Here is a 10102-nt window from a genome sequence, read left to right as displayed (position 1 = left end):
AGACCTCTAGCTTTTTTCAAAAAAAAAAAGCTTTTTTGAGTATAGCTGATACACAACGTCATTAGTTTCAGGTCTACAACAACAACACGGTGATTCAGCATCTCTGTGTGTTGTGCTCAGCTCGCCCCAGCCTGTGGCGTGGCGATTTCTGATGGTGTCATCAAAGTGTTCAATGACATGAAGGTGCGTAAGTCTTCAACACCAGAGGAGGTGAAGGAGTGCAAGAAGGCAGTACTTTTCTGCCTGAGCGAGGACAAGAAGAACATCATCCTCAAGGAGGGCAAGGAGATCCTGGTAGGTGATGTGGGCCAGACTGTAGATGACCCCTACGCCACCTTTGTCAAGATGCTACCAGACAAGGACTGCCGCTATGCCCTCTATGACGCAACCTATGAGACCAAGGAGAGCAAGAAGGAGGACCTGGTGTTTATATTCTGGGCGCCTGAGTCTGTACCCCTTAAGAGCAAAATGATTTATGCCAGCTCCAAGGATGCCATCAAGAAAAAGCTGACCGGGATCAAGCATGAGTTACAAGCAAACTGCTACGAGGAGGTCAAGGATCACTGCACCCTGGCAGAGAAACTGGGGGGCAGTGGCGTCATCTCTCTGGAGGGCAAGCCCTCCAGCCCCCTGCCTGGAGCATCTGGCAGCCCCCGACCTGCCCATGGGGGTTGCAGGCTGCCCCCTTCCTGCCAGACGGTAGGGGCTGGGGGGATCCCAGCAGGGGGAGGGCAATCCCTTCACCCCAGTTGCCAAACAGCTCCCTCACCCCCTGGACCTTCCTCCTCCCTCTATCCCTGACGGTTCTGGCTTTCCCAAACCGCTTTTGATCTTCTGATTCCTCTTGGGTTGAAGCAGACCAAGTTCCCCCCAGGCACCCCAGTTTGGGGGGGGGGGCTGTATTTTTTTTTAATGACACTCCAGTTCCCCACCTGTTCCTCCCTTTTCCCATGCTGCCAACTTCTAACCACAATAGTGACTCTGTCTTGTCTGTTTAGTTCTGTGTATAAATGGAATGTTGTGGAGAAGACCCTTCCTTGCGCTACCTGGTTCCCCTCCCCTTGTCCCCTGGTCTTGGCACTCATGGAAACAGGACCAGTAAGGGACCTTTAATGAAAAAAAACCAACAACACACACAACAATAAAAAGGCTCACTAAAAAAAAAAAAAAAAAAACATTGTGTCACCATACGACACAATTACAATGTCATTGACTCTATTCCCGATGCTGCACCTTTTAGCCTCGTGACTTACTCATTCCATAACTGGTCTCCTGTACCCCCCACTCACCTTTACACACTCTGTCCATCCCTTGCACCCCTCCCCTCTGGCAACCATCATCAGTTTGTTCTCGGCCTTTACAAGTCCAATTCTTTTGGCTTGTTTGTTTATCCATTTGTTTTGTTTTTCAGGTTCCACATAGGAGTGAAATCATGGCACCTGTCTTTCTCAACCTGTTTCACTTAGCATAAGAAGTAAAACACTACTGTTACTAGTTCAACGTCAGAGCTCTTCCTTAAAAAATAGAAAGCTAGTTCAACTTATTTGAAAACGTAGTTATTTTGGTGATGACACAAATAAATACATGTGAATAAGATGTGAGATAATGCAGGGAATAGGAAGTGCTTTTTCTCCCCGCCGGCGAGGGTGCTGGTGTAAAATTGTTACGCATTAGTAACTTGGACTACGTCTTTGCCAAAAGAACCATGTCAGATCATCTGGCAAAGTCCTTTTAGCCCCTAAATAGTTTCCTGTGGTACCGCTTCTAATTCCTGAGAGCCCATCTGGGCTTCAGTTCTCAACAGGGTTGTGGGGGTGAGAGGGAGTGGGGGTGGGAGAGGCTTGGAGAGTCCTATGGTGGGATCTCTCTAGCAGATAGCACTGATGGCAGCATTTGCAGAAAAATGAGAGGAGTGAAATGTTGAGGTGGGCCTAGAAAGGACACGCAAGAAGGGGAGAGATGTGAGATCAGCACTCCGGTTGTGTGGGCAGGAGCACTGTAAGTTTTTGTATGAGTAGTAGTTACGCACTGCTCACATCTGCCTTTGAGAAAACAGGCAATTCAGATAAAGGGGGTGCTGTTGACTGTCAGCCTCCAGCTGCTGGGCCTTCAGGATATATACTCAGTGGTTGGGCTGATGCCATGCTCTTCCTAGGGAGCCACCAGCTAGTAGGTGAGCACCAAGTGGGCACTAAGACCTTGCCACGTCTGCCCAACATGGGGCTCCTCTAACAGGGAGAGATTTCCTCCAAGCTCCCCATTGGGTTGGCCAAGACTTTGTCAGACCTGCCTGCTGCTTTCACGTTCTCCTTGTAAAATTTTCTTTCCTTTCCCTCGAAACTTTCATGTTTCAATCAACATCATGTTCTGAAAGCTGCCCCTGCCTAATTCTGCATCCTTCTGCTTTTATTTTTCACTGGTATTATTCCCCAATAAACTGCTCACTCTCCTATCTCCCTGTCGGCATCTGCTTCCTGCAGGACCCAAGAGACATAGTAATTATCAGTTGTCTGTAAAATCAGTATCCCTAAGAAAGGTACTTACTTATATATATATATAAGTATATATATATTTAAACATTCACTAAGTAAATCTGATGCAAGCGCTATCAAGCGTAAGAGAGTAAATTAGCTATGCAAATGCTGAGACTTTTTTTCCAGAATTAATCATATACTTCTAATCTGCTTAACATTCTTCATTTCTTTTAATGGCAAAAGGAAATAAGTGTGCATTTTCAGCTTTTTTATTATCATTTCAGAAGAACCATTTACATAATGTTTTCTTCATATTATTTCTTAGCAATATTCTTGATATGTTGATGATGTTTAAATTGCACAGGACATTCGCATGCACCTCTTCTTGTTTCAGATTGTAATATTTACTAAAATGAAGGGTGTGTAGATTTTAGATTTACATTCTGCTATCCTTTAATGTCCATAAACCCAACATCTCCATACTTCTTATTGGAATTGAATCCTTAAGGTACTTACTTAAAAATTGTTTTCCCTCTTGTTAATTATGAGTTTTCTACTTTTTTACTGAAACATTTTAGACAAAGTCTATCACTGGCTCATTGATAGGCATCTAAAGAATTGATTTGATGAGATCATAATGAGATATCACTTCCCACCTGTTAAAATGGCTTTTGTCAAAAAGATAACAAGTATTGATGAGGATGTAGAGAAAAAAGAACCCTTGTGCACTGTTGGTGGGAATGTAAATTGGTGCAGTCCTTATGAAAAACAGGGTGGAGATTCCTCAAAATAATTAAAATAGGACTACCTATTTTATATTGCTATACCCAGCAATTCTACTTCTGGGTATTTATTTAAAGAAAATGAAATCACTGTATCAAAAATGTATCTGTATCCCCATATTCATTACAGCATCTTGTCTACAGTCAAGACACAGAAACAACCTGTCATCAACAGCTGAGTGAATAAGGAAAATGTAGGGTATACGTATATGGAACAGTATATGTTATACAATGGAGTATTGGTGTGTATATGGCATAGTGTAGTGGTATAGAGTGGAATACTGTTCAGACATAGACAGCCCTTGAGGCATTATGCTAAATGAAATAAGTCAGCGAAAGACACTGCATGATCTCACTTACATATGGATCTAAAAACAAAACAAAACAAAAAACTCATAGGTACAGATAACAGATTGGTGTTTGCCAGAGGTAGGGGTTGGGGATGGGTGGGTAAAATGGGTGAAGGTAGTCAAAAGTACAAATTCCCAGTTATAAGATAATGGATGCAATGTATACATGACATGGGGAGGTGTAATGTATAGCTAGGTGATTATAATTAACGATACTCTATTATATATTTGAAAGTTGCTAAGTGAGTAGATCTCAAAAGTGCTCATCATAAGACAAAAAAATCTAATCGTGTGTGCTGACGGATGCTAGCTAAACTTTATCGTGGTGATCATTTTGCAGTGTATACATATATTAAATCCTTATGTTGTGTGCCTAAAACTGGTACAATATTATACGTCAGTTATATCTCAATAAAAGCAAGTTTTTAAAAAAGAATTATTCTGATGCAAAGCTGTATACATATAAAAGACCGAAAGCAAACCTCAGAAGTAGATTTTTTTTATGTTGACTGCATTTGTTTTCCACATTTATGTTCACTGCAAGTAGCCATAGGCATCTGTAAGTGATGTGTTAAAAAAAACAACAAATGATTTATGTATTTGTATTTAAACAGGCTCTGGGGATAGCTGAGCTTCAGTGGGTGCAGGAAACAAAGTATGGATCTAATCTGAATGATGCCTCTTAAGGACACATAGTATATTTTATTTTTTTTCTTTTTGCTCCAAGGCAGCAAACAAAATGTCAACAATCTATTCTATCAAATGATTGATTGATTAAAGGAGTTAAGATAATGCTTGATAGAGGATTTGATAAAATCTTTCCTTTTTTAGGTCCAAGTTATCCTTTCAATGTTTATTTATGTTTTCATGTTTTTGTTTTTTTTAAAATAAGGGTATATACAGCCTTTGTTTCAAAAGGCATGCTTTAGGGGTGCCTGGTTGGCTTAGTCAGTAGAATATCTGACTCTTGATCCCCAGGGTCATCAGTTCAAGCCCCATGTTGGGCATGGAGCCTACTTAAAGAAGGTGTGGCATATATACATATATTCCAGTCATAAAAATTGAGGAAATCCTGCCATTTGTGACAAATGGATAAACCTTGAGAGCATTATGCTAAGCAAAATAAGCCAGAGAAATACAAATGCTGTATGAGCTTACTTCCATGTGAAATCTAAAAACAAAACAAAAAATTCAAACTCATAAAAAAAAAAAGATCAGATTTGTGGTTACCAGAGGTGGCAAGAGGAGGAGGGGATTTGAAGAAATGTGGTCAAAAGGTATAAACTTCCAGTTACCAGATAAATAAGTACTGGGGTGTACCGTATGAGATGGTGACTATAGCTAATACTGCTGTAGGGTGTATAGGAAAGTTGAGGGTAAATCGTTAAGAGTTCTTACCACTAAGGAACTTTTGTCTGTTTTCTTTTTCTTTTTCTTTTTTCTTTTTTCTTTTTTTTTTCTTTCTCTTTTTCCTGCATCTATATGAGGTAATAGATCCTAGCTAAACTTAGGTGGTCATTGTTTCACAACATGCATAAGTCAAACCATTATGCTATCCACTTGAAACTTATTCGCTGATGTGTGTCAATGACATCACAGTAAAACTGGAAGAAAAAAGACATCCCCCCAAAATTGGATATTTTCTGACAGCAGGTTTTCTGGACTCTAAAATAATGTTGTGCCTGTGATTCTTCTCGACATGTCTCACTTACTTGATAAGTGGTGCATGTTTACTACGCTAAATCCCCAAACATACTTTCTGTCATTTGCTCTTTGAGTACCATCTTATGTTTGTGTGTGTGTCTGTGTTTTTTTAAACTATCTCGTGCGACTCTAAATGAAAACAGCTACAAATAACGTGGTGAAGGAGAATATTGTCGGCACAGATGTGTTTCTGTTAGATCATCGATCATTTATTGATGTTGGTCATTGCATGAACTTGCACACGTGCATTTGTGTCCCACAGAGGCTCTAACAAAGTTGTTTTAAGCACACTGGTTGGCTTAAAACAAAAGAGATTTATTATTTCACAGTTCTGGGGGGTAGAAGTCCAAAATACAGGTGTCAGCAGGGTTGGTTCTTTCTGAAGTTCTGCTCCATGCTTCCCTCTTAGTTTTTGCAAAAACCTTGGCACCGCCTGGCTTGGAGATTATCACTCCAGTTTCTTTCTGCCTGTCGTCACGGGGCAATTTCCTCTGTGTCCATCTCCATGTCTCTTCTCTTCTTATAAGTCATATTGGATTAGGATTCATCCTATTTCCGCTCAAGATCAATTTAAATTGATTACGTAGGCAAAAGTCCTATTTCCAAGTAAGATCACATTATTCACAGGTATCCAGGGTGAGGACTTCTTTTTGGAAGGCCCAATTCAACTCCGTAGCAATATGTAAAACTACATTTTCGTTACTACATTTAAGTTTATAGATGGCTTTAACCTATATTTTCTCATTTGATTTCAAGTAGGCCACTTGGTTCACAAATACATCTTCCTTCTCATGATGACATGAAGGTGATTATTATGACTCATAATTGTTTCATATTTAATCCTGGAACCATGAATACTTACTGTCAGTATAGGAGATCCCACTGCTTACTTAATTAAACCAAGACAGCATGAGTCAGTTTACATAGTCTGAACATTTACACCAAGATGTTCATCACCCGATACTCCAGTCTAATCTTCCAACCTTCTCTCAGTGTCTGAAATCTCTCAGTGTAGACATCGGACAGTTGCATCTTACTATTTTCAGTTTCCTTACTCTGAACCATCCCAAAGTCTCACAGGCTTTAGGCTGAATTTCATGTCCTGTTATGAACGTGGCTCCCTTGTGAATACAGGAGCGCGGTGTGTGTCATAAGCACATGAAAAGAGGGCATGTGGTGGAAAGCACACCGGCTTTGGACAGAACCCGATTTAACCCCTGTTCTGCTACTATGGACTGTCTAACGTTCAACATGCTATTTAACCTCATCTGTAAAGTGATGCTAATTGTTTGGAGGATTACATGACAATCGCTAAATGACAAGTGCTAATAGCTTCAGTAGCACTTATTATAGGCCAAGCAGTATTCTAGGTGCTTTACATGTATTGACTTATGTAATTTCTACACAACATAACTATGAGGTAGGTGCTGCTATTATCTCCATTTTATTTTATTAAATATTTTATTTATTTACTTGAGAGAGAGAGAGAGAGCATGAGCAGGTGGGGAGGGCGGAAGAGGAGAGGGAAGCAGGCTCCCCAATGAGCAGGGAGCCCGAAGCCCGAGGGGCCTCGATCCCAGGACCCAGAGACCATGACCTGAGCAGAAATCAAGAATCAGTGGTTCAACGAACTGAACCCCCCCGGAAGCCCCTATTATCTCCATTTTAATGAAGGGAAACCAAGACACAAGCAATCTGGTTCCAAAGTCCACACGTTTAATATAACACCACACTGGCTCTCCAGTGAGTCAGTCATTTATTGCACAGCCTGAGCCAGTGGCCTGTGTGCCCTGTGGCATTTGCGTAGAAATGCACTCGGACCCCCCTTTATATCTGTGGATTAAAGGGAAGTTCTGTTTTTTACTGGAAAACTAGAACTAATAAGTCTTGAAGATTCTGAGTTCAGGAAAAAAAAATTCACTTTAAGAAAACATATCCAGCATCAAACTGTTCTCTGCTTGGGTCAGCACTGTTTTCTCTCTAATTCGTTTAACTTTGAAGACACCCACCTTGTCTCATGTTGTACGTGGGTGGCCACCAGGAGCCTGCCTGATAGTCGTTAATTTGCTATGTACTAACGGCTACAGATGCGTGCATGTGTGCGCACATGCGTGTGCACGTGGGCAGGGGGGTGAACATGGGATCTGCACAGGCAACGTTTAAATCCTTCTTGAGTTTGAAGCGGTTCAGCAACACTTCAGTAGCCTGGTAAGCTTAGAAACAAAATAGATCATGAAATAGCCTCTTGACCTCCACAAGGAAAAGGCCTGTTGAACTCTAGAAAGCAAAACACTCCTCTGATGAACTTATCTGGTAACTTCAACCTTCCCCAGGGAGCAAAGTGTAAATGAGAGGGAGGGAGGCCTAACCAGATGTGACAGTGTGGGACCCACGGGTGCAGCAGGAGAACCGAGGCCTGCCTGAGTGGATGCGAAGAGTTAATTTCTGGCTCATGGCACTAGATAGTGGTGGTCCGCTATCTGGGGAGGGCCCAGGGCACCCGACAGGAGGCTAAATCAAAAGTGTCTGGCACGTAAGAGCTGTGGGAAGCCCCAGTCTCCCTGCTGATAACTTATCTCTCTCCTTCCATTGAAGCTGGGCCGTGGCGTTTAAAATATAGTCAGGGTGTATTTTATGTTTGTGGTACTGAGGAGGTATTTATACAAATTTCAAGCTTTTAGAAATTTAAATCATGTCATATTTCAAACTTCCCCAAATACACAGAAAACACAATGGCACCCCCTTCAATGTGAAACCCCCTGGTTAATAGATGTTTATTTATTTTTTCTTGTTTGCTTCCATTTTTTTCTTCTCCTCTTTCCCTTAAAAGAAACCTTACTCATAAGGTTGATAAATTTCGAACAACTAAAAGAAGAAACATCCATCTTGTGTCATCCATACCTCTGCTCACTCCGTCCAGCTCCCCAGGTTCTTGGGAAGCAAGTCCTAGACGTCCTTCATCCACCATTTCATCCGCACTTCTTTTTAACATTAATATCTAAAACAAAAAGGATTATTTAGATATGTCCTCCATATGATTGTCTCACCTGAATAATAGTAATTCCTTATTCTATTCATTTGCTATTCATTCTATTCATTTGCTATTCAAATTTTCCTGTTTTCCCCCTCATAATTTTGAATAGTTGGTTTGAATCAGAACCCAAACCATGTTTATACCCTGCAATTAATGGATTGATCTCTTAAGTCTCTTATAGTCTGCAGATTCCTTACTTCTCTATTTTCTTCCTTGCAATTTATATGTGGAAGAAACTTATACCCCAGATTTTGCCGATTTCAGTCCACTAGTTCCACTTAACAGTTTTCTTTGCTCCTTGTTTTTCCATAAATTGGGAATTGGATATAGAAGTTTAAACAGATATAAGTCCTCTTTTTGAGCAAGGATGTTTCACAGATATCTTGTGTATGTCTATCAGGGGCATAACATGTTGGATTGTTTTTCTTTTATGATTATGGCTCAGATTATCAATTTCCCTTTAAAGAAATAAAGTATTATCGATACACTTGAAAGTGCCACCTCATCCCTCATCCCTTCCCCAGAGGCAACTATTGTCTGAACTTTCTGTGTTTCATTATCATAAGAATTTTATACCTTAATTGTATAGAGGCATATTTTTATAAACTAGACTTAAAATGTGTTTGTATGTTTTAAAGTTTTACACAATTAGTATCACACTGCGTGAAAGTACTTGCAGTTTCCTTTGGGAATTGATCTGTGTCCACACATGAGAATCTAATTTATTTTGTTTTTAACCACCATTTAATATTGCATCATAGTAAATTCCAGTTTATTTATCAATTTGTGTATTTATGGACAGGTATGTCATTTTCACCTTTCCCTGTTATAAACACCAGCACAATAAATATTCTTATACGTATACTGCATCACTAGGTATCAATACTTAAGTTTCTTCAGGGAAGGAGCCTAAAAGGGAAATTTCTTTCTTTTTTTTTTTCTTTTTTTTTTTTTTTAAAGGGAAATTTCTAGTTTGTATTGGATTATCATGTGCCAGCTCACGAGAGCCTATTGTTAAATTTTCAAGAATTTTGTGAGCTGGTTTTTAGACACAGACATTATTAAAAATTAAATTATATAAACTTACAATTAAGCCATACATCAAAACCAAAAGCAATAAATCCCCAAAGTTCATCACTTACTAGTTATTTTGCTATAATTTACTATGTTTTTGTATGTACTACAATTATCTATGCTCTTGAGGTTATTTATACCTATTTTATCTGCATGAAGGAAATGCCATATAATAGTGTGATACTGGTTATCTCTTCCCAACTCTGCTCCGAGTGGCACCACATTGGTAGCTTGAAGTCAGCCATGGTGGGAGTATTCACACCACAGAAACTGGACACTGCTACAAATCAGGGCTTAATTTATTGTTTTGTTGATGGTCTACTTAAGAAAGTAAGTGCAAAAAGTTAACAATGCAAATTAACCTTAAAAGTGTATTGTGCCTACAGTCCTTACATGGTGCATAGCCCAAAGATTGACGAGACTTTTCTTCTGATGCTTAAAAAATTATCCAATAACACATCCGATGTCACATTAAATGGTCACATTAAAACTCTTTGAGACAGATCATTCAGTGAAGGATAGAGCAATTTAGAAGCCTCACACCATACTCAAAAATAAAATCCTCATAAATCAAAGCATTTTTCTTTTGAATGAAAACATAAGAGAACCTCTTCATGGCAAACAAGAAAAGGCACCACTCAGATCCATTTTCAAGGAGGGTCTCATTGGCTAGCTCCAAGCACG

At 39.8% G+C, this 10102-nt stretch overlaps 2 protein-coding genes across 6 annotated transcripts in view; one reads left to right on the top strand and one right to left on the bottom strand.

The window, feature by feature from the left end:
* Positions 1-112: 112 nt before the first annotated feature.
* Positions 113-1486, top strand: LOC144315283 (cofilin-1-like). Its single transcript, XM_077899734.1, has 2 exons — positions 113-699; positions 1412-1486. The coding sequence occupies exons 1-2, from the start codon at positions 178-180 to the stop codon at positions 1469-1471; spliced, it is 582 nt and encodes a 193-aa protein (XP_077755860.1). The 5' UTR covers positions 113-177; the 3' UTR covers positions 1472-1486.
* A 4017-nt stretch (positions 1487-5503) lies between these two features.
* LOC144316445 (uncharacterized) overlaps positions 5504-10102 on the bottom strand; it is a 54543-nt gene continuing 49944 nt past the window's right edge. For 2 of the 5 annotated variants that reach the window (XR_013382396.1, XR_013382391.1), the window contains 2 exons: positions 8212-8308; positions 7005-7523 (listed from right to left, as the gene is read on the bottom strand). Coding sequence is in view for 1 of the 5 variants with exons in the window: in XM_077902353.1 (XP_077758479.1) it covers positions 8302-8308 (7 nt within the window). In the remaining 4 variants the exon portion in view is untranslated. Of the gene's footprint in view, positions 6153-7004; positions 7524-8053; positions 8309-10102 lie in introns of those variants that run through there. The other 3 variants (XR_013382392.1, XM_077902353.1, XR_013382395.1) reach the window with 2 other exon arrangements.

Source organism: Canis aureus, chromosome 6, assembly GCF_053574225.1.
Source record: "Canis aureus isolate CA01 chromosome 6, VMU_Caureus_v.1.0, whole genome shotgun sequence".
Taxonomy (NCBI): domain Eukaryota; kingdom Metazoa; phylum Chordata; class Mammalia; order Carnivora; family Canidae; genus Canis; species Canis aureus.
Note: the sequence above shows the minus strand (reverse complement) of the source record. Positions and strands in the feature narration are given on the sequence as shown.

Bases quoted from the DNA above. Each gene is read 5' to 3' on its own strand.
- LOC144315283 (XM_077899734.1), top strand. From the start codon at position 178: ATGAAGGTGCGTAAGTCTTCAACACCAGAGGAGGTGAAGGAGTGCAAG. The intron at 700-1,411 runs GTAGGGGCTGGG...TTTGTTTTTCAG, and splicing joins TGCCCCCTTCCTGCCAGACG to GTTCCACATAGGAGTGAAAT.